The following is a 23,894-nucleotide window of genomic DNA, read 5'->3' on the forward strand; positions in this document are numbered from 1 at the left end:
CTGTTTATGGCGTCAGTAATCTCCCTAGGCTCTAGTCATGAGTTGCCAAGGCTATGGAAGCCTTTAGGGTTCGCCGACTTTGATCTTATTCCAATAGGGTCATAGTCAAAGTGGAAGTTCTCTCCTCCCTTCAGAGAAAGGTACCTCCTTCTTTGATGGCCTCGTTCTTTCCACTGGGATCTCACTTGCAGAGATCTTTCATTTAGGTCTTCTTTTTTTTTTTTTTTCCCCCAGGGTGTCTTGGCTTTCCATGCCTACAATACTCTCATGGGCTCTTCAGCCAGATCTGAATGCCTTAAGGGCTGATTCTGAGGCCAGAGTGCTATTTAGGACATCTGCCATTCTTTGAGTCTGCTGTGTATCCCGCTTCCCATGTTGGATCCTTCTCTCCCTTTTTGCTTCTATCAGTTAGTATTAGCAGACACTAGTCTTGTTTGTGTGATCCCTTTGACTCTTAGACCTATCAGAGTCATCAATTGTGAACTGAAATTTGCAAACAGCATCTTTACCTGCTATACCACAGCGCCCGGCTCCAATACTGGCCCCTTTTAATGACAATGCTTTCTTCCCACCAAAGACTGATTTCTTATGGCAAAACCGTATAGCACTTAACGAGATCTATCTTTAAGCAACAGATGATGAACGAATGAATGAATGGAGTCACTTGTTTTCCTTAGGCAATAGCAGCAATGGTATTAACAAGGGATAGAGTGACAGTCCACAGGAACTGTGAAGCCTGCATACTCAGATCTCCAAAGCTTGTTTAAATGGATACCATCAAAGACTTAGAATTGCTGCTTTTGACCTGTTGGTCATAAGAGAACATGCTAGCAGGCTCTAAGTTTTGCAGGGTGGGGTGGGTGGGCTTCAGTGTTGATACCTAGCTTTTCTTTATTTTGGAAGGTGGACTGAGGTCTGCCAGGTGGAAGCGGTGGCCATGAATTATTGCTAAAGTCACTGCATCCCAAACATAATTAGAGGAACACAATGCTGCTCATCCCCCACCACCAACTTTGAAAGCTGAACTGGGGCCAGCTGTCGATTTCTTTTCTCTTTTTCCTTTCTTCTTTTTCTTTCTATTGCTCCTTTTTTTTTCCATTTATTGATCTATTTGAAAGAGTGACAGAGACAGAGGGAGAGACAGAGAGAGGTCATCCATCTTCTGGTTCACTCCTAAATGGCTGCAACAGCCAGGTCTGGGCCAGGAGCCAGGAACTGATACACGGGTGTCAGGGGCCCAATACCTTCCCAGACACATTAGCAGGAAGCTGGATTGGGGGAGTGGAATAGTGGGAACTTGAACCAGCCCTCTGATACAAGATGCTGGTGTTGCAATCGGCTGCTTAACCCACTGTACCATACCACCCCACCGGCTGGCATCTTGTCTTCACCCTTCAATGTGCTTCGTGGTTCCCACAACTTCCTGGGGTCTCAGACCCTGCCCTTTGGCTGTGGTAGCTTTGGGATCCGCATGGAAGGAAGGCCTACACTTTCGGGAATGGAGAAGTCCCTACCTGTACTTCCAGGGAAGAAAAGTCCTTGTCAAGGTCCCTGTGGGTGCCTAAAGGTCAACCAATGAGGATCAGACCTGTCTCAACCTTTAACCCCCATGCCCTGAATCTATAAAAGGAGCCCTCCCAACCTCTGACGTGCAACTTCCCCGGCCCCCGCTCTGTTGGGACCGCAGAACCTCGCCCCGGACCGGAACCCCAATAAAAGCCTGTGAATTGATTCGTCTGCCTGGGAAGATTTGTTACGCACCGGACACCTTGCAGGCTGTGTCTCCTTTTCCTTCAAAGCTGCATGGGGGCGCATGAGGCATACCCTGATTTACTTTTCCATAGACATTCAAAAAATTAACTTGGTACAAGGCTCTCATTTAAGTTAGGCAATGTGAATATGGTTAAAAAAAAAAAAAAAAGATAGGGGTGGACATTTAGCCTAGCAGTTAAGACATTTGTTGCGATGCCTGTGTCCTGTATCAGAATACCTGGGTTTGAAGCCCAGCTCAGCTTCCTGCTAACGCAGACCCTGGGAGGCATCAGTGATGGCTCATGTAATTGGGTTCCTGACATCTACATGGGAGACATAGATTGAGTTCTTGTCTCCAGGCTGGGGGGTGACTGTGGGCATTCGGGGAGTGAACCAGCAGATAGGAGCTCTCTCAAAAAGAAATAAATAAAATCGGTGGAAACCAGTTGATATTTAATCTAGGATTATACCGCACTTTGAATCTGTGTCATCTTGAGGCAAACTCCTTGTGGTCTCCTTTTTTCATCTTGTAAGTGTTGGGTAAGAGGAACCTCTGGGCCCAATTCCGGGCCAATTCTGACCGTTAGAGCATCTTCATGGAGCGTCTAATCCTTTGCACCGAACAGTTAACATCTCACAAAGATGGAAAACGGCACCCAGGGTAGGGGAACTGTTCAAAGCCCTGCACGCAGCAGATGCAGCGAGAACAATGCAGGGCGCCAGGCTCTGCACACTTCCTGCATCTCTTTGGGTAGACAAATACACAGAGAGAGTCATGCAGCCATTTAATTAAAGGTTTATTCAATGAAAGGATGTATAAAAACTTACAAATCTGAGAACTCAACTATACATAGGATAGGATGGTGGGATATTCAGTTTTTAACATACGCATACAGTATAGCTAACAACCCCCCCCCCCCCGCCCCCCCGTCCCTCTCCCCTTCGGTCCTTATTTCTGGCTCCTACTTTGTCTTGAGGGACTATTCTCTTATTGGCCTAAGGGAAGAGCAATGGACAAATTTCACGGCTTTCAGGCCAATGGAGAAAATTTTAGACATTTAAAAAGTTGGAGAATAAACTTCAAAATCAAGTTTTTTATTTTCCCCAAACAGCAACTAGATTTTTTGTTTTTGTTTTTTTGGTCCTGATTTCTCTTTGCCATTTTTGATGCTTCATGAATGCTGCCACTAAACTATCAGTGTTGACTGGTAAAGTCAATATAGTTACTATATCTGCTCGCCACTTTCCCTATGAGAGGCACACATTCCTATGTCCTTTTCCCTAGAGTATACACTCTGATTTTCCCTGTAGTACAGACAGATGGTTGGTCCTAAAATGAATTTACCACTGGCAACTGCTAGGAAATGGCATATCGGTTTGTATACAGAGAGACAATCTATAGAACAGTACTTTCAAATCTGATTTTTGAAACAATAAATTTGCCAAAAACTAAAATACAGCATTTTGTTGTTGTTCAACTTGGAAAGAAGCCAGCAGTTAGATAAGGCATGTGCATTAATTCACCTGTTTATAGCAAGTACCCACACGTTTCCTCTTACAAACACACACACTCACAGCTTGTCATGTTTTATCCACAAATTAAGATTGCCATCACATTATTACTTTTTCTTTCGTGTTTTGTAAAGGTAGATTTCTTAACTAGTGATTTTTCTGAACGGGACATAATCTCAAAGGAAGCATTCTGAAGTAAGACACCTGGAGGGTAAACACTACGAGCATTCTCTTGGGGGTGGAAGCCTCCCCCACACCTTCTAGATTTTGCATAGTACAGAGCCCAGCTTTACCTCAGGGAGAACGCTGCATTTTCTGACACTTTCTCAGAAGGAAGACTTATTACCCAGGGAAAGTCATAATTTTAGTTTACCAAATTGCATTCAGGTTGTTTTGGTTTGTTATATACCCTTCATTAGTTCCAAGTATGCTTTCAAGTAATCTAAAACGTCTCCAAATCTATTTGAGTTTATAAGTACTATGGACCATTATCCTTTCAAAATCCCCTGAATTTAAGTAAATATATTCCAGGTTTATAATGCACAAAGCCTTCACAGGGGTGGGGCGGGGGCAGGGGAGAAGGGGAAGAGAGGGGAACAGGGACCTGTTCGTATCATGCCATGGAGAACTTCAGCTCTGAACTGGGGGGAAGGGAAGGAAGATAGTCTTTGTAAAAACAACAGTTTCTGTATTTTTTTTTTTTTAAAAAGGTAAGTAACATTCAGTCCAACAATACAGTTTCCTGTTCCTTTTTGATGGAAGCTAACACTGGGTGGTCAGGTTCTGTGACCTCTGAGTCTCCACTGCCCAGGAGAATGGACCGCCCCTCATCCAGGGCAAACACGTCCGAGTTCTGGTTTTGGCAGGAGTGTTTAACAACCTCGTTGGGAGTTGAGAACGTTTTGTCACACAGGTTGCATTTGTAGGGCTTGTTGGTCTGCACCAGCATGTTGTCCATCTGACTGCCCTCCTCGAACGTGCACAGTTCCAGGGTCTGTTTGTCCACCATGGTGTAGGTGTCGATGCTCTGGTTGAGGCACACGTGGCGGGCAGCCTGGTTGGCTCTGCAAAAACTCTTGTCGCAAGTGCTACATTTGAAAGGCTTCCCGGTGTGTATGTACATGTGCTCCCGCCAGTGGCTTTTCTGGATGAATTTGCGTCCACAGATGGTGCACTCGTACTTCCGCCTCTTCACCTCCCGCTCCTGGTCGGCCTGCTCCAAGTTGTCAATGTCGGCGATGTCGGAGGGGGGTGGTGTTTCCGACTGCTGCTGTCCGTCAATGACCGGGGAATCGGAGATGTGCTGTAGCTCACTGTCACTTATCATGCCAGCCTCAGGCACTTCCATGGCGTCTTTGCCAAGGTCGGCCGCATTGCTACAGAGAGACAGGGGCACGCGGCTCTCGCCCTGCTGGCTGGACGGGAAAGGTACTCCGGTGTGAATCTGGAGGTGCTCTCGCAGGCTGCTCCGGAGGGTGAAGCGCCGGCCGCACAGGTGGCAGGCGTAGTACTTCGGGAAGCTTCCGTTCCTCTTCATGATGCTCGGCTTGACGTGGGCAATCGTGAGGGTCGCGGGCTGCTCGTCAGAGGAGGAGGCTTCCAGATTGGTCTCCTCTCCGGGGGGAGGGGGAGGCACGGGAGTGGAAACCAGTTCTGGAGATAGCGAGGTCTGCAGCGGGTCCGAAGGGGTCATGTTTGTCCGATTCACCGGGGCCAGGTTGGACGTCAGCTGGGAGAGCTGGGACGCCTCCGGCACTGGCTCCTGGCTCATCCTAGGGTTCTGAGGCCTTGGGTCTCGGCCAAGTTTCTCAGGGGCCGCAGCCATCTTAGTGGCTTGTCTCAGCTGGTGATCGGCAATCTGGATGCCATACAAGGAAGAAGCCAGCGGGAAAACCTGATCGGGGTGCGAGAAGGCTCCTTGGCTGGCGAGGCTCGCTTCCTGGATCAGCGGGTAGGCGTGCAGGAACTTGATTCCCTGCTCTAGGCGGACAGGGTCAATAAGCTGGGGTGCCATCTTTCCGGTGTACATCAGGTGCAGGAGATAGCTGAAAATATCGGGCTGAATGTCTGTGGGCTTCAAACGGACACACTCACTGAAAGAAACAAGAAAAAGCCTGTTAGGTAGATGTCAAGAGATGTTTCAAATGATAACATAGAGCTCCAAGAACAAAACACTGCCCATTCCCGACTGTTAGAAGCACTGACCCTGGCAGATCTTTTAGGTCAAAGTCTGGGGTTTTGCACTGATGCAATTCAGAGCACAGCAGGTCTTTTAAGATGAGTCAGAGAGATGATCTGTGTGATTCGAAATATCACAGGGGAGCTACAGGTGAACCTTATCAAGTGCAGTCCTCAGCACCCACTTGACAGGTAATGGTTTGGAGGCTCTGCTGTCATGGAAGAAGAGAGTGCTGGGGCTGGGCTTTGAATCTGCATCCAATTCTAAAGCTGCCTCACCAAGGTCCTCTGACTGTTAAAGTGGTGCTGTGTGGCACACAGGGTGGACTTGGTTATTCCCATTGCCAGCCACGGAAACCGAAACTCCCAAAGTTGAGGGATTTATTTGAGGTGTCACCAGCAGTTGGTGGGACTGCTCATTTTCTAGCTCAAATTCTACTGTGTATATCACTTTAGAAACATCACTCTGATGAAGCGGCAATAATGAGGAGTCCCCAGGATCTCTTTCCAAACAATCAGTAATGACAGAAATTCTCTTGCATCCTAAAACTCAGTGGTACATAAATATCTACAGATCACAAGGTACAGATGATCATCTACTAAGTGAATCTACCTGGAGCCAAGGCGTTTTTAGCCTCAAAGACAGCTTCCTTGAATGCCATTAGGGTTATTAGTTTTGATTTTATGACTTTTTGTTATTATAACTCTTGTTGGCCCTTTGAGCAATTATGTTCATTAGTTTTCAGTACATTAAAATATTAACAACATACCCTTCACTTCTAAATTTATTTTATTCAATTTAAAAAAGAAAAAAGTGACTTTAACAGCAATTTTGACAGATTTGAATATATATGGTATTGCTACCAATGTGTAGATTTAAGAGACTACATACAGTCGCATGAAAAATGTTTGACTACAAAATGTATAAGCCAAAGGAAAAAAATCAAGCATTAAACTAGTACCCCTTTGACAGTATGAAGAGAAGACTATGAGTATGTGTGACTTTAGTTCTCTTTTCTTTTAAAAAAGACACACAGATCGTTCATATCTTTATTTGGCGTTTCAGAATATTCCTTTAAGCACAAGATACGTTCCAACAGTACTGTATGCAAGGCACACCATAGTTAAGTGCTCTGGGGAAATTCAGTATTTAAAATAAAGCTTCAGGGACTGTGTGTGGTAAAGAAGACTTCAGTGATAAAATAACTCAGGTGAAGAAGAAACTGGGGGCCTCCCCAGGATCAGGCAGAGGCCGAAGGAATGAGGAAATCCTTCCGCCTTCAGAGGCGTGGATTACCCCAGATTGATGGCTCCTTTCCTTGCGCAAGGACTGTAGGGTTCTTCAGGGGAGGAGGGGACAGAGTTGGGGGCTCTGGGTGGACTACTACTCCTACCTCCCTGTACCCCCGCCGAAGGAGAAAGGGTGGAAAGCCAAAGAAGACTTGCATTGTAGCATCCGTGTGAGGCTCTACTGAGCAGAGCCCCTTCCCACATAAGCTCTGGTGCAAGTTTTACAATTTTTTTCTCTCATTTATTGCTAGATTGTCCTGTCTATTGCCTGTGAATGGTCAACCCGACAGCAAACCTCTCAAAGGGTAAAGAACTTTGTGCAGTCCCTGCTGGCAGGGAAAGGACAGAGCTGGGGAGCACACAGCCCATGCCACAGCCAGGCCTGGAGGGAGAAGGGGCTCCCAAGGCCTGTCGGGCTGTTGAGTGTCAGGAGGATGCAGTCAGTCTCTGGGTTACAGCCAGGAGCCCTAGGGCCCGCGGATGTCTCCAGACACCAATTTATTTTGATTTGTTTACTTTAAGAAATGTTTTTTTAAGCAGAAACACATGTGCACACATACACACACACACTTGGAAGAACAGGTGGAGTCTGTCAAGGTTCCTAAGTCATATTTCAGTCCTCGCCATCCTTGATGGCTTTTCCTGCCCGGCAGGCCGCCTATACTTCTCTCTTAATCACTTGCTCGCTGTGGGCAGCCCTGGCTCATCTCCCTGCCCTCCGCAATATAATGATATATATCTGCGAGGCTTAGTTTGCAGATGTGTTTGACATGAACCTTTTATATAGTTTTAGTACAGTTTTAGTCTGCATACACGTTCACAGTAATTTCCACTTTCATATTTTCCTTCACTAGGATTTTAATATAAGGATTTAAAAGTGATGTTAAGCACTGTGGTTAGCAAGGCCAGTCCCTCTTGGTTAGTTTATTTTTGCCAGCTCAGTCTGTAGCCTTATGTGATTTAAACTCAGTGTAGCGCACAGAAGACAGAGACCCCTAGTGGCAAGTATAGGACATAAACTGTGCACTAAACTAACCTGAAGACATCTGAGTGAGCAGTCAGGCCTAGGCCACAGCGCCTGGCTCAGGAAGTGACGTGTAAAAGCAGCCCCTGGTCTCCGTCCCGTGGGTGCCTCAGTGAGCTCGAATTCTGCACGCGGAGGTGGGCACGGCCGGCCACCAGGCAGCAGCCCAAACGGCATGTGTCACATCTGCTGCAGGAACACCCACTACTGCTTAAACCTGGGACTTCAATTACACAAATATCACATTTCCTGGTTAGAAAGGCATTCCCATGCTGCCCTCTACCTGAGATAAGCGCCCCTTGCATCTAATGAAAATCTACTACAGTGTATCTTTCCTCCTCAAAATAGTCCCCCCCCCCGCCCCCCTTTGCAAGACAGTTGAAATCAGTGTGGTGAGAATGTTAACTACAAAGCCCTCATGAGCCACGAAGTGTCTGACACAGTGAAGCTCAAGGGGCGCCTCCTCCGCCACTGCCCTCGCCTTTGCGCCTGTTATTCTGTCCGGGTCCCTTCCTCCTCCAGGCATTTCAGCTACACTCTGTGGTGGCCCCAAGACTTGTAAAGCCCAATCTCTGCCCTCAGGAAACTTACGTAAAAGGAAGGGGGTTAAGTATAGAAGCATCAATTTAGGCAAACAGTGTAGCTGTTGTAAAGTGGCACCAAAAACACGACAATAACAACAACAACAACAACAAAAACCAAAAATGATGGCCGGGTGGGGGTGGTGAAGATGAAGGGTGGGGATGTCCCAGAGGGCCCAGCTGATGAGGCTGGAAAGACAGGTTCTGAGCCTTGCCTGACCTTGAGTGACAGAATAAGGAGACTGCGTGTTATCTGATATGCAACAGGTATCCTTGTGGTTGCTGATCTAAGGAGGAACACTACTCAGAGGTGCACACCACAGTCAGAGCAGGGCTTAGGAATATCAGTCTGAGAATAACGGAGGAAATGAATGGCCAGAAAACAGAAGTGAGAAAGGGAAGGGAAGGAAACTGGTGAAAGGCATTTTGGAGAAAATATGATTTGGGACCCTTCCGACGTGGTTTGAGAGATTTTCAGCTTGGGTTACTCGAAGATAAGAACACAGGCGAGTCAGGAGGGGCTTCCGGGAAGAGATCTGATGTACTTTCATATGTGCTCCCTGAGATAAAAAGAGGAGATTCAATCCTAAATGCCCAAGAGGCAGCCTGGGGCCTTGGAACAAAGTTCTGGAGACAGACAGATCCTGGCCAGAGCTATAAATTCCAAGTTAGCAGAAGAGGCAAGATACAGGGGAAAAATAAGCACTCCTAGAAGAGTAGCAGGAGAGAGGCGGGAGGGCTCAAGACCCACACCCAGGGCACAGCATGAAGAAGCTAAGACCACCGACAGTGGGTGTAAGGATGCAGCTGAAGAATGAGGAAACAACAGCGCAGGCTGCGGAGGACAGTGGTTTTGGTGAGGGGGTGACCTTTGGGAAATGATTTCAGCAGAGCGATGGGGTGGGAACCACAGTGCACATGGACAGGAAGAGTGTAGGATGGGGAAAGCACACACAAAGACATAGATGAGCCTCTTAACTTCCACAGTAAAATCCAGGAGTAACTCAGGTAGACAGCAGGGCCTGAGGCATCCTGCTCCCCACAGTCGGCAGGCGGGGAGGATGGAGACTGTCAATGCACAACTCACAGGATGACGGCAATGGCAGGGGGCAAGACCTCGGAACGTAGGCAGGGAGGACGACGGCTTTCCTCGGACACTAACAGGCCTTTTTCTCTCAGAAGGAGTGATGGGAAAGAGAGTACTGGGCCAAGATATAGAGAGGTCTTAAGGCAGACAAGAGGGACCCTGGAGAAATTCACAGTCTCAAGTGCCTCCTGAGAGTAGGGAACAAGAACGAGTGTTGGAAGTCAGGGGGATGCTGACGGCATCGGGGCTGGAGGAGTGAGAGAAAGGCCTCAGATACAGAGTCCACAAAGCTTCCCGACAGAGGGGTCCCCTGAGGTCTCTCGCAGGCGGGCTCCGTGACGGACCCTGCCCAGCCTGACTGTGCAGGCGGGGGCTGCGTGGAGCTAGCAGGTGCGGTGGGCATCCTCAAGTGCTCCTGAAAGCACGCACTGGTAACCACAAGGGATCTGGGCACCTGGAAGCCCAGGAGAGGCAGAGCCCGTGGTGTGATGTGGGCAAAGAGCAGGCTCCGTGGGAAGAGGGGCCGGGCAGTGAGGAAGGCTACAGTCATTAGATTATCATCAACCACTTTAGTTACCTGGTCTGATGGACAAACAACATCTTAAAGTAATTGGAGAATGAAGCAAGAACTGATTTGTGTGCCTTGAAGTACACATCGCCGATTGCAACCGTGCAGTCACACAGGAAACCAAACTCTCGCTGAGCGTTTAACTGCTGCAGTAGAATAAGTCCATGGTTGGCCAAATCCATTTTTTAAAAAATCTGCAAAGCAAACAATTTTATTTTTAAGAAAGGTGATTCACAAATAAGAATGTGTCCTTTAAAGTCACCAACAGTAATTATCATAGCTGTCAGGCGCCACTAACCACGGTCTATAACTTAACTCATTTAGAATTCACAACAGCCCCCTGCGGTGGTTCTGTCATTACTCCTAGTTTACTGATGATGTCAGAGAGGGTGGGTCAGAGAAGCCAGGAAACTTGAAAGCAGTGGTGTGCTTTCAAGTGCTTGACACAGCAACTACTCCTGGGCTAGTCAGTCATTTAAGACCCCAAACAGTAATGCTATTGATGCATCAGAATTTGTCAAAGCTTCCACAGAGACAAATTGGGGTTGTGGGCTGGGGTCATCGTGAAGTAGGATGAAAATGTTACTAAGTTTAAGGCAATTTTCTTGTTCCGACAGTATGCACCTTCCAGGGATATGTAATGGTGGACACATCTGTTATCCCCTTGCTGTTAACACTTCAAAAGAGTGAGGGACGCAGGGTTGGTGCTCTGCTCCCTTTGTTGTAGAGAAGAAAATGGTCTTTAATACATACAGGCAATTTGCTCCAGGCCTTCTAGCTAGAGTGTAGGGAAGTCAAAGTTTAAATACAAATATGGACTCTAAATTCTCTGTCTTTGCTCACACTTGACTCTAGGAAAGCGCTCTGGCCTGAACCACTCTAGTCACTAGACTGCTCCTTTTTCCACAAGCAGCATTTATAAAAGCTTACTGTACATAGATCAGCATTATACTAAACATTATGTTTGATAGGGAGAAAGAGTGAATGCCTTCCCCCTAAGACTGGGACGAAGATGCCAGCTCTCACTACTCAACAAGTAATGGAAGAACAAACTAGTACAATAAAGCAAGAAAGGAAATAAAGAGCAAACGGATGGGAAAGAAAGAAAGAAAACTGTCCTGTCTGGCAGATAACATAATTGTAACATAGAAAATCTCAAGGAATCTACAAGAAACTCCCAGAACTAACATATGTATCTCATAAGGTCATAACCATGCAAAAAAAACCAAAATCAGTTGTGACTGTATACACTAGCAATGGCCATGTGGACATTGAACTTAACAATATCATTCCATTTACAGTAATTCAAAAAACAAAATAGCAGGTATAAATCTAACAAAACATGTGTATAAGACTTCCATGTTGAAAACTACAAAATAATGATGAAAGAAATCAAAGAGGATCTAAATAAATGGATAGACATACTATGTTTACGAAGGCTCCACATACAGAGGGTTTCATTTTTCCCCAAATTGATATATAGTTTGACACAATTCTTATCAAAATCTCAGCAATTTTTTTTTTTTTTGTAGATATAGGGAAGACTACTCCAAAATGTTTACCTCGAGGCAAAGGAACTGGAATAGCTGAAACCATTTTTCGGATGTAATAATGGAGTGGGAAGAATCAGCCATCCAGTTTCAAGATGTGTCACACAGCTTTAGCATTCAAGACTAGGTAGACATGCAAGTCAATGAAAGAGAAGCTAGAACCCAGAGACAGGCCCACGAAACATACACAACTGACTGCTGACAAAGGTGCCAAAGCAATTCAGGAGAGAAATTTTCTGAACAAATGGTGTTGGGTCAATAGAATTTCCATGAGCAAAAAATAAAAAGAAGAGAAAAGAAACAACCCTAGTCTTGTACCTTATATAAAAATAAACTCAAAAAGGGATCATGGGCTTCAGTATAAAATACAAAGCTATAAAACTTTTTGAAAAAAGAAAATTGTAGGGCTCTAAATCTAGGCAAAGAATTTTTATACTTGACATCAAAAGCAGAATTCTTAAAAGGAGAAACTGTTAGAGTGGTCTTCAGAATTAAAAACTTTTGCTCTGTAAAAAGATGAAAAGATAAGCTGAAGACTGGAAGAAAATGTTTTAAAATCTTTGCCAACTATTCCTTTGACAAATGACTATTATCTGCAATATATAGAGAACTCTCTAGACTCATCAGTAAAACACCTGTAATAGATTTGGAGACACAATTCACCTAGGAAGATATACAGATGACAAATAAACACATGAAAATATTCAATGTCATTAGCCACCAGGGAAATACACATTAAAAACACAATCACCACACACCTATCAGGACGGCCAACAAACAGTCACATTACCAAATGCTGGCAAGGAGGTGAAGAAACTAGATTACTCATGCACTGCCGGTAGGAATGTGAAAAGTGAGGTTATTCTGGAAAGTTAGGATTTTCTTAAAAAACTAAACACGCAAATACCATATGATTAGCAACTGCACTCCCAGGCATCTATCCTAGAAAAATGAAAACTTAAGTTCACATAAAACACTTGTACACAAATGTCCTAACAGCTTTATTCCTAACAGTAAAAAACTATAAACAATCAAGAGGTCTTTCAATAGCTGAATAGCCACTCAACCATAGAAAAAAGAACTCCTGAGGCTTAGTGAAAAATGCCAATCCTAAAAGGTTACAGACTACATGACTCTTTTGATATAATAATAATATTCTTGAAAGTTATAGACACGGCGAATAGGTTCCTAGCGGTGGGCTAAGGAATAAAACATGGAGAAGAGATTCCTAGTGGGTTGGCTACAGAAGAGCAATAGGAGCGATGCTTGTAGGGATAAAGCCTTCTTCTGCAGTTCAGTTGTGTCCATGTCAGTATCCTGGCTGCGTATTACAGTTTTGCATGATGTTTCCACCAGGGGAAACCAAGTACAGGACCTATGAGACCACTCCATGTAGAGAAGGCACAACTACACAGATTAGGGATCGGGGGATGCATGAAAGGCAGGGGATCAGGATGAGAGCCGGATATGATGCTGGGATTTCAGAGGAACATGCCCTCCACCAGGAGGCAACTTGGAAGCTTGTCTTTATGGCTCTTCTCTGTGTCATAGTATTTCCTTTTCCACCTTACTAACTTGCTTTTCTCCAAAGACCGTGATGCACAACCCTGCATCTGATTCCGATCAGGTTCACCTGTGTGTCCAGCTTTAGGCGTCATCATGGTAGCTTCAAGTGTTAACACCACATTCCTATTTCTCTCTTAAGGATAATGATGGACTCGTTGTTATTTATGGAGTGCTACCATCAATCACTCATTTCCATATGCTGCTTCATTTAACTTCACACTAACATAAGTGAAATATTCAAGGCACTGGTACCTACATTTTTATAAATGTGGGAACAGGCTTAGAGAGTGTAGGTAGGTAGCTTGCCCAAGATTATAGAAGCAATATAATGAAGAAATGAGATTTAGCTCTTTCCTGCCATCTTTCTGTGCAGCCATCATGGTGGGCACGTATGTCCTGGCCTTTGCTCTCGAGAGCATCAACGATGCTGAAAAAAGAGGCAAGTGCCAGGTTCTTATTGGGCTGTGCTCCAAAGTCGTCATCAAGTTTCTAACTGTGACGATGAAGCATGGTTACACTGGCGAATTTGAAATCACTGATGATCACAGAGCCGGGAAAATTGTTGTGAATCTTGCGTGCAGGTTAAGCAAGCGTGGAGTGATCAGCGTCTGAGTTGACATGCAGTTTAAAGATCTAGAAAAATGGCAGAATAATCTGCTTGCATCCCACTACTTTGGTTTCATTGTACTGACAACCTCAGCTGGCATCTTGGACCATGAAGAAGATGGAAACACACAGGAGGGAAAATCCTGGGATTCTTTTTGTAGGGATGCAACACATGCATACAAATAAAAGCTCAATGGACTCTGGTGCTTCAAAAAAATGTTCCAGGAGCAGGGAATGGCATCTAGGTCTTCCACAGAGAAGATAGGGATCCCAGTACTTGAGTAAGCATCCACTGCTTTCCCAGGCATCATTAGCAAGGAAGATAGACTGGAAGTGGGAGCAGCTGGGACTCTTGAAGCTGCTCTCCAATATGGGATGCGAGTGTTATAAGCAGAGGCTTAACAGGCTGTTAAACAATACTGGCCTCCTCATTTTCTTCTGCTTATAGAGATTTTATATTTTTATAAAATTAATTGATTAATTTTTATTTGAGAAACAGGGAGAGATCTCCTATTAGCTGACTGGCTGTCCAACTGCCCACAATAGCCAGGGCTGGGACAGGCTGAAGCTGGGAACAGGTAACTCAACTTGAGTCTCCCATGTGGGTGGCAAGGACCCAAGGACTTAAGTCATCACCTGTTATCTCCCAGGGTGCACATTAGCAGGAAGCTGGAATTGTAAGTTGAACTGGGTTATGAACCCAGGTACTCCAATACGGTATGTGGGGATTCCAAGTGAGGCCTTAACCACTGCACCAAATGCTTGCCCCCATAGAGATTTCTGGCACACATAATTTTGCTTTAACATCATCAAAAAAAATTTTTTTTTAGTTAATGAATTTATTTGAAAGAGTTACAGAGAGAGAAGTGTGTGTGTGGGGGGAGAGAATATCTTCCATCTGCTGGTTCACTCCCCAAATGGCTGCAATGGCCAGTGCGGCATCAGGCAGAAGCCAGGATCCAGGAGTTTCTTTTAGGTCTCCCACGTGGGTTGCAGGGGCCCAAACATTTGGGCCATCTTCTACTGCTTTTCCCAGGCCATTAACAGGGAGCTGGATGGGAAATGGAGCATCCAGGACACAAACTGGTGCCTTTATGGGATGCCGGTGTCTCAGGCAGTGGCTTTACTTGCTATGTCACAATGCCAGCCCTTGTCATCAAATTAATGAATTTTTTTTTTTTAATTTTTTGACAGGCAGAGTGGACAGTGAGAGAGAGACAGACAGAAAGGTCTTTCTTTTTGCCGTTGGTTCACCCTCCAATGGCCGCCGCGGTAGGTGCGCTGCGGCCGGCGTACCGCGCTGATCCGATGGCAGGAGCCAGGTGCTTATCCTGGTCTCCCATGGGGTGCAGAGCCCAAGGACCTGGGCCATCCTCCACTGCACTCCCTGGCCACAGCAGAGAGCTGGCCTGGAAGAGGGGTAACCGGGACAGGATCGGTGCCCCGACCGGGACTAGAACCCGGTGTGACGGCACCGCAAGGTGGAGGATTAGCCTACTGAGCCGCGGCGCCAGCCAAATTAATGAATATTTTAAACAGGATTTTGGCTTTTACATTAATGGATGTATATTATCTCCTTCAATAAATCAAAATGCATGGTTCTCTTTCTTTCCATAAGCAAACTAATATACATGTATTCTACTTAGACCCTAAGAATGAAGCCATGATAAAAATGTTTGATGTTTCTTTTTCAAGGGAGTTTGAGTTATTTTAGGTCCCCAATTTGGCAACTAGGAAGCCCAAAGGACTTAGGTATTGAAAACAGAAGTAAGAATGCCCCTGCCCGTGTGACTCCAGAGAAGCAGAAAAGCCAAATGAAAAGAAAGAAAAAAAGAGAACAAGTCACATGCTTAAATTTCACAGCGGAGAGAAAACTCACAGATCAACTTTTAAAAATCTTACTTTGGAGACCAAGAAAGCCTTTCTCAAGGAGAAGAATGGAATCCCTAGACTCTTCCATGTGAGAATTAGCCTGAGAAAATGGGGCGAGAGGGTGGTGGATTCTATCCAGAAGTGCATCACAAGCAGCTCTTGGCCCACCCAGCCAACATCTTCAGATTTTTCTCTCCTTCCTCATCACTGTCCCCCCGCACTGGGCTCCATGAGGCTTTACATGCATGAAGTGCTGCACGTGCCAAGGACACAGCACCGGCACAGATGGCTCTGGTCCAGGCTACCCCTCCTTCATGGAAATGGCTGGCAGTCCTTCCAGCTCGTCACTGGCTCACCGGCTTTGGTTGGGCTCCTGCCCGCTCCTCACCAGAACAGGCTCACCAGGGTCAGCCAGGGCTGTATGGACTAGCAGCTCACTTGACTTCTCTGTGGAGTTTCGTGCCCATTCTCTTGCTGTGATGAATCTCTGCTTCCAAGACAAGACTCTCTGGTTTTTGTCTGCCCTCTGGCTATTCCACTTGCTAGAGTCCTTCAATGTCTGGGCCACAGTCCCCTTCTCATTCTATAGCCTCTCTTAGGTGATCTCATCCTGCTAATGCTTACTTTGGGATTCCTGTCTCCTATGTGGGAGACCTAGATTGGGTGACCAGCTCCCAACTTCAGCCTGGTCCAGGCCCACCTGCTGTGGGTATCTGGAGAGTGACCCAGTGAATGGGAGCTGTCTCTCTGCCTCCCACCAAAAAACCAAGCAAACAAAAATGAACAAAACAACAAAAAAACCCTTAAAAAAAAAAGGGACCTTCTGTTTTTTCTGAATAGTGCTTTATTACTTTGTGATTACCCTGTAGGATAAAGTGCCTCAGAAGAATGAGACCAGAGACCCAGGCTGGAGACACAGGTCTCCTTATAGACTGTGGTCCTTATCTTAAAAATGAGATGTTCTGGAAGGGGATTTTTAGCCTGGTGACACAATAAGATAGCCACAATTATGAAGGCCATCCTGACCTGTGCAGTCAGGTGGTTACCACGGCAGAACTCACGAAACTGGGGAGTAAAACGTGGTGAGGGGAGATGTGCTAAAAAGTGACTTTCAGGGCAGATGGTCTAGTAGCCTAAAAAAGAGATGACAGCTGAGGTGGTGATGCTGAGGATGGGAGGACACAGGCAGGATTCAGGAGATATTTAGGAGATTGAAAACCAACAGAACTGGTTGGTGGGTGGATCAGGTAGAGATGGAGGAGGATAGGGAAGATCAAAGCGACTAAGAGGATTCCCAGACTTATTTGTGTAACTGGATGGATGGATCCTGGTGGATCCTTGTGTTCTCTATTGGGGCAGAACACAGGGCAAGGACCCAGTTTGGTGTGGAAGAGTCTGAGGTTAGGTTCAGGTATCTTGGGTTTGAGATGCTTTGGAGACCCCCAAGCAGAGACGTTTAATATGTGTGGTTGTATCGGTTTGGAGGTGAGAAGTCCTGTGATTTATCTCGGAGAGTCCTCAGAGAAGCCAGCTGTACCCAACTCCTGAAGCCATGTTCTTAAATCACTACTCAGGGTCTGAGAGGCTAAAACTGCCAATAAAGAGTTAAGATTGAACACCACTTTCCTCTACGTTGCCTTGCTCCACAGAGCACTCCTGAAAGTTCTTACTGATCCTACTCACAAAAGGCTGACAATCAGACATGAAACTAAAGACCTGTACAAAATCTCCAACCATGTAACACTGATAAATGGAATTGTCTTTTAAAGATTTAATTGAAAGGCAGTATATATATATATATATATATATACACACACACACACATAATATTTATAATTTTATATATATATGTATATATATATATACATATATATATATATAAAGAGAGAGAGAGAGAGAGAGATCTTCCATCCATTGGTTCACTCCCCAAATGGCTGCAATGGCCAGGATAAGCCCAGGAACAGGAGTTTCCTCCAGATCTCCTACGTGGGTACAGGGGCATAAGCACTGGGGACACCCTCTAATGCCCTCCCAGGCACACCAACAGAGAGCTGGACTGGAAGTGGAGCAGCCAGGACCCGAACCGGCACCCACATGAAGTGCTGGTGTTGCTGGTGGTGGCTTCACCTGCTAGACCACAATGCCAACCCCGAGAAGTGGAATTTTTTAAAGACGTCAACTAAACGAGAACTATCAAGCTGTTCCTAAATTTGAATAGTGAGCAGAGAGGAACTGAAGAAAAAGAGAGACGGAGAGGGGAGGCAATGCTTCCAAGTGGGTTTTTATGGAATGTCGTCTTCCTGTAGGAGGGAACTTTGAAAGTTCATGGAAAAATGGATTTAAAAGCTAAGTTTATTTTGGTGCAAAAAATTTTTGAAATTCAAGTAAAGAGGAGGGGATTTTCAGAAAATTATGGAAAACTACCACAGGTAGTCTCTTTCTTAAGTAAATTCAAGGACTGCAAGACATATGATGGGGCCGGCACTGTGGCGCAGTGGGTTAATGCCCTGGCCTGAAGAGCCGGCATCCTATATGGGCACTGGTTCTAGTCCCAGCTGCTCCTTTTCCGATCCAGCTCTCTGCTGTGGCCTGGGAAGGCAGTAGGAGATGGCCCAGGTCCTTGGACCCCTGCACCCACGTGGGAGACCCGGAAGAAGCTCCTGGATCCTGGCTTTGGATCGGCACAACTCTGCCCATCTGGGGAGTGAATCAGTGGATGGAAGACTTCTCCCTCTGTCTCTACCTCTCTCTGTCTTTAAAATAAATAAAATAAAATAAAATCTTAAAAAGACATATGAGTAGTCATGTTGAAGCTTTAGAAACCAAAAAAGCAGTTTCCAAAGTCGAAAATCAATGATCACTTAGGCTATGTGGTGCTGTGGTTTCCATCCCACTTGGATGGAAGGATGCTGACCATCTGTGGTCAAGGCTTTCAGTCTCTGCCACACACCATGTGTGGCTGATCCTTTAGCTAGTAACCTGGTTTTGGTTTTGAGTTTTAAAGTTCTTCTTCTTCTTCTTCTTCTTCTTCTTCTTCTTCTTCTTTTTTATTTTATTTGAAAGGCAGAGGGACAGAGAGAAACAGAAAGCTCTCCCACCTGCTGGTTCAGTCCCTAAATGCCTGCAACAGCCGGAAATGGGTGAGGCCAAAGCCAGGAGGGAGCACTCAACTTAGGTTTCCTAAATGGGTGGCAGAGGACCCAAGTACTTGGGCCATCATCTGCTCCTCCCAGGGTGTGTTTTGCAGGAATCTGAAATCAGGAGCAGGGCCAGAGTGGGAGCCCAGACACTCTGACACGGGATATGAGATTCCCAAGTACTATCTTAATTGCTGTGACAAATGCCCATCTCAGTTATTCATCTTCAAATGCGCAGAGGAAACCCGCAATCAAGTTATATTTTGACCATCTAAATTCCTCCTTTACTTTCACTATAGGAACAGGAGATCAAAACAGCTTTTGGGAATTGATGAATTCACTTTTTAAAGATAATAGCTTTTCAGAGACACTAAATACCACTTAGACTACCCGAGTCAAGTGCACTAAAAGGGTCCTTTGAAGTCCTTGATTTTATTTAAGTGAAGCATAAATGAATACGGTAATGCACAGGGCACTTCACTAACAGGAGAAGCATTACCCACAAGTCAGACAGATTCTTCCAAGTAGCTCAGACCACTTACCAGGAAGAAAAACTGCTTTTCCAATTAGTATTATTAATAATTAATATTGCAGTGTACATGAAGTAAAGTTGAATGAGGCTGATCACTTGAATTTCAATATATTTTAAAACTACTTCAGGGGCCAGCACTGTGGTTCAGTGGGTACAGCCTCTGCCTGCAGAGCCGGCATCCCATATGGGTGCCAGTTCGAGTCCCGGCTGCTCCACTTCTGATCCAGCTCTCTGCTTTGGCTTGGGAAAGCAGTAGATGGCCCAAGTCCTTGGGCCCCTGCACCTGCATGGGAGACCCAGAAGAAGCTCCTGGATCCTGGCTTTGGATCGGCACAGCTCTGGCTTTGCAGTCATCTGAGGAGTGAACCAGCGGATGGAAGACCTCTCTCTCTGTCTCTGCCTCTCTGTAACACTGCCTTTCAAATAAATAAATAAATCTTAAAACCGAACAAACAAAAAACCCTGTACTTCAAAGATAGGAAATGCGTCTTATTTAGTTGTGATGACAGATTGGTATGCTTAACATTTCTTTAGTCAACCTTCTTTCAGAGTAACTGGAAAAAGGAAGTGCATAAATTAGCTAATAGTTTTATTTTCACATTGGGAAGTATTGCATGGGTAAAAGATCTGTCTTTTCAATTATATTTTGCTTATGTTTACATTAAAAACTAGTTTCAAAATTTAAGTTCCAGTCAAAAGTAGGCAGTTCAGGGACACTTTAGGTGTCAAGTAGAAACTAGGTCAGATATTTATGGGTAATAAAGCATTCATATTAAAGTGATTAATTCTAAAGACATTGTGCTATAAGGAAATTTATGTTAAGATCATACAAATTAAACCATAATCTGCTTCTAATAATCAAAGTAGAATTTATCTTCTAAAAATATTTTATTTATTTGAAAGGCAGAATGAGAGAGAGGAGAAAACAGACAGAAATATATATTTTCCATCTGTTGGCTCATTCTTCAAATGGTCCCAAGGGCCAGGCAGAAACCAGGAGCCTGGAGCTCCAACTGGGCCTCCCATGTGGGTGGCAGCAGCCCAAGCATTTAGGCCATCATCATCTGCTGTTTTCCCAGGCATGCTAACAGGGAGCTGGACTGGAAGCAGAGCAGCTGGGACCCAAACCAGCACTTGATATGGGATGCCTGTGTCCCAAGGTGTGGCTTAGTCCACTATGCCACAACACCAGCCTCGATTTGCTAATAAAAGTTATAATCTACGTGAGCATAAAAAGGTCTTGAAAATATTCTCCAGCAGTAGGTGTTTGGCTTGGTGGTTAAGACCCTGGTTAGGTTGCCTTTGTCCCACCTCCAGAGAACCTGAGTTTGATCCCTGTTCTAATCCTAGTTTCCTGCTGATGCTTACCCTAGGAGACAGTGGTGATGGCAGAAGTGGCTGGGACCCTGCCACCCCAGTGGGAGGCTTAGATGGAGTTGCTGGTTCCTGGCTTCAGCACCCCAAGCCACTGTGGCCTTTTGGGTGAGTGGACAAGCATGGAAGCAGCCTCTCATTACTTCTCAAAACAAAAAACCTCCATCTAAGGCTTAGAATGTTTGCAGTTTATTTTTTCCCCTTCAGCAAAATAAAAATTCAATTCCCTTTTTCAGAATCATGGCTGGATACCCAAAAGAGCACAGAGAAATAGGAAAATGCATTTTGAAATTTATGGTAAAAACCTCCAGATCAGTTCTTTCAACCTTCTTTTCCTATGACAGCCTGGCACCACCCCTGCTTGCCCCACTTTTCAGTTCCTATGGGGAAAGGTGAGTGGGCCTAGGGACAAAGCTCTAAGAGACAGCAACAGACCGCAGGAGCGTCACCAGCTGCAAAGAAGCTGATCCCAAGGCAGCGCCACAGGGCAGCCTCAGATGTTTCCTTCACTTCCTACCCCCTGAGGGCACCTCAAAAAGGCTGTGAAAACTGGAATGAAAAGATTTTTGGCACACACAAAAAACCTGAAATCCACACAGACTTCTTCAGAAAGTTTATGGAAAATGTGCCTTGTGAAAAAACCATGCACAGACTTCAAAATTAATTTACACCAAAAGAAACTTATCATCTTTTAATTCTCCTTCCCACCAACTTGTCCAAGTCCCCTGGTATTTAGGTAATTCTCAAGCTGGGGAAAGCACATCCAGTTACTCGGAGACCTGCTATGGGAATCACAGCATTACAAGGTGCATGTCCGCAGGGGGTTTATAAAAAGGCAGAGTTCTTTAAGACAAAAAAAAAGTGTGCTACCATTGCAGTTTTTTTTTTTTCCCCGTCCCCCTGCTTTGAGACTGTTCTGGGGGAAGAGCGAGCAGAGCATCAATCTACTTAGACCTCCCTGGAAGAGAGAGTGGCGAGGAAGCAGCTGGGCTGTATCTCAGTTCATTCATGGGCTGCTGTACTACGGACTGCTGGTGGCACTTCACACCGGCATCACTGCCTGTAGTTCAGATATTCCGGTGTCAGTAACAGGCTAATTCTTTGGCTCGGAAACCATGTATAAACCACGAGGTTGACACGAGAACCGCCTAGTGTAAAGCGATGCGTTGTTAGGTGGGGTACTTCCTTTCCGAAAACTACCTTTTACCTTTTTCAGAAGGTCCTGCACATACACCAAGGTTACTCAGAACGCAAAACAGAATTGACCAATGAATTTTGGCTTGTGACAAATCAGGATCTGATTTCACGTGAACAGGTCGGTCCTCTCAGGCCACACCTTGCTGTGGCACTCCCTCAGAGTCGACCCCGGAGGTCAGGGCATCCCTGACCCCCCGGAGCTGCGTGAGCTGCAATTCCGACCTCCTCAGGCCGCGTTTACTAAAACAATAACCCCCGGATAAGAATCGCGCCCAGGCTCTCACACCAAGCGGGCCCATTGTCTGCTAAAGAGCAAACCGAGGGTGCGGACGGGCGGGGCGCGGGCCGTCCCCTCAGGCGCGGTCAGGGCTGGAGCCAAAGGTTCGAGCTCCTGCAACACCGTCCAGTCGCTTCTTTCCTCCCGGCCGCAAGCGATAACGAGACTTAACAGTCGTAAACGCGGCCTTCCTTTAAAAAAAATGCATGGTCGCGGGGCTTCGCTGCAGCGCAAAAAAAAAAAAAAAAAAACAACCAAGAAAAAAGAAAAAAAAAAAAGCCTACTCCGGCCCCGGGGGGCGGCTCCGCCGCCCCCACCTCCGCCCCTCGGAGCCCGACCGCGGCGGCCCCAGGCTCCAGGCGGGCAGCAGACAGCGCAGCGCCGCCGCAGGCCCCCGGGGCTTCATCGCAGGCGCAGATCGCCCACGAGGCGGAAGCTCCGCGCCGCAGCTCCGCGCCGCCGGCGCCCTGAGAGGCCCGGGCGGCCCTGCCCGCCGAGCGCCGGCCCCACCCCACCCCAGGGGGCGGGCGCCAGGCCGGGGGCGGAGCCGGGGCCCCAGGCCGCCCCAGGCCGCCCCCAGGCCGCCCGCGGGCCGCGCCGGTCCCGCCCGCCCCGCCTCGCCCCCGAGGGCTGAGGCGAGCGGAGGGGAGGGGCGACGCACTCCGGCCGCGCCGCACGCCTCGCCGCTCGCCTCAGCCCCGCGTGCGCGCGCGCGCTCGCTCGCTCGCCCGCCCCAAGTCCCGCGGAGTTTAGCACAAAGCCGACGCCTACGCCGTGCGCGACGCCCGGGCCGGCGCAGCGGCCCCGGCGCCGGGGGCGGGGGGGGCCCGGCCTGGGAGAGGGGCTGAGCGCGCGCGAGAGCCGGAGACAGCGCGAGACCCGAGCAGGCCGGAAGCGCGCGTGCGCGCCCCCGCCCGCGAGCGGGGAGGCGGAGCCGCAGCAGGAGCGGCAGCAGCTGTAGGAGCCGCTGCAGCTGGGAGAAGCGCCAGAGAGGCCGGGCCTGCTCCGGTCCGACCGGATCCCTCCCCTCCCCCTCCCTGCTCGCTCCCCTCCCCCAAACCCACTTCCGCAGCTCGCGGCCTGGCCGCCGAAGCAGCAGCGGCGGCAGCAGCAGGAGGCGACGGCGAGGCGGCGGGAGGATTACGCACCTGACGGGCCCGCCTCTCGGGGCTCCCACGCGGGACGCTCGCCGGCCGCCGCCGCCGCTCGGACGCACTTCGCGGTGGCGGCGGGAAGGGAGGCACCGGCGGCGGGGAACGGAACGCGAGTCGCCCCCCTCCCCTTCCTCCCTCCCTCCCTCCCTCCCTCCTCCTCCTCCGCTCCGCCGCCCGCCCTCTCGGCTTCCGTCCCCTCCCCCTCCCGCAAGGCCCCGGATGGAGCCGCCGCCGACTCGCCGCCGCCTGGCTCCGGGGGATGGTTTTGTCAGGCGGCCAGAGACCCGGCGCCAGGCGCCGCCGCCGCCGCCGCCCCCGCGGGGCGCCCCTGCCCTCGCTTTCCCAGAACCGGGGCCCCGAGTGGCCCGGGCCCTCCGCCTGCCTTCACCCGGAGCCCCGGGACGGGGCGGTCATTCGCCGTCTTTGTTGCCACCGCCTCAGCCGGAACCGTTTGCGGGCTCCGGTGGCCCCCGCCCCCCACCGCGGTCTCCCCGGAGCCCGGGCCGGGGGGCGGCACGTGGGCACCGGCCCCGGGAGGCGGCGGCGGTGCGCGCTTACCTGTCGCCGGTGCCGCTGCGGCGGGGGGTGTGGAGGAGCCACCGCTGGGCAGCGTCGGCCGCGCTGTCCCCGCCGCCGT

The 23,894-nt window shown here is 47.8% G+C and overlaps 1 protein-coding gene across 3 annotated transcripts; it reads right to left on the reverse strand.

The window, feature by feature from the left end:
- Nucleotides 1-2,681: 2,681 nt before the first annotated feature.
- On the reverse strand, nt 2,682-23,889 carry ZBTB2 (zinc finger and BTB domain containing 2). Of its 3 annotated transcripts, none has more exons than XM_062186930.1 (3): nt 23,816-23,889; nt 10,002-10,186; nt 2,682-5,357 (listed from the first exon to the last, which is right to left on the reverse strand). In XM_062186930.1, exons 2-3 carry the CDS (start codon nt 10,172-10,174, stop codon nt 3,986-3,988), a joined length of 1,545 nt encoding a protein of 514 aa, XP_062042914.1. In that variant the 5' UTR covers nt 10,175-10,186; nt 23,816-23,889; the 3' UTR covers nt 2,682-3,985. The 3 variants fall into 3 exon arrangements, with proteins under 3 accessions (XP_062042914.1, XP_062042913.1, XP_062042915.1); XM_062186929.1 differs by lacking the exon at nt 23,816-23,889 and adding an exon at nt 23,252-23,331; XM_062186931.1 differs by lacking the exon at nt 23,816-23,889 and adding an exon at nt 7,769-7,979 and having other exon boundaries at nt 10,002-10,089.
- Nucleotides 23,890-23,894: the final 5 nt, after the last annotated feature.

This window comes from Lepus europaeus, chromosome 3 (genome assembly GCF_033115175.1).
Source record: "Lepus europaeus isolate LE1 chromosome 3, mLepTim1.pri, whole genome shotgun sequence".
Taxonomy (NCBI): domain Eukaryota; kingdom Metazoa; phylum Chordata; class Mammalia; order Lagomorpha; family Leporidae; genus Lepus; species Lepus europaeus.

Coding starts and splice junctions, on each gene's coding strand:
- ZBTB2 (XM_062186930.1), bottom strand. CDS start 10,174: ATGGATTTGGCCAACCATGGACTTATTCTACTGCAGCAGTTAAACGCT. Junction 5,358..10,001: donor TTGTTTGTCCATCAGACCAG/GTAACTAAAGTG, acceptor TGTTTCTTTCAG/TGAGTGTGTCCGTTTGAAGC.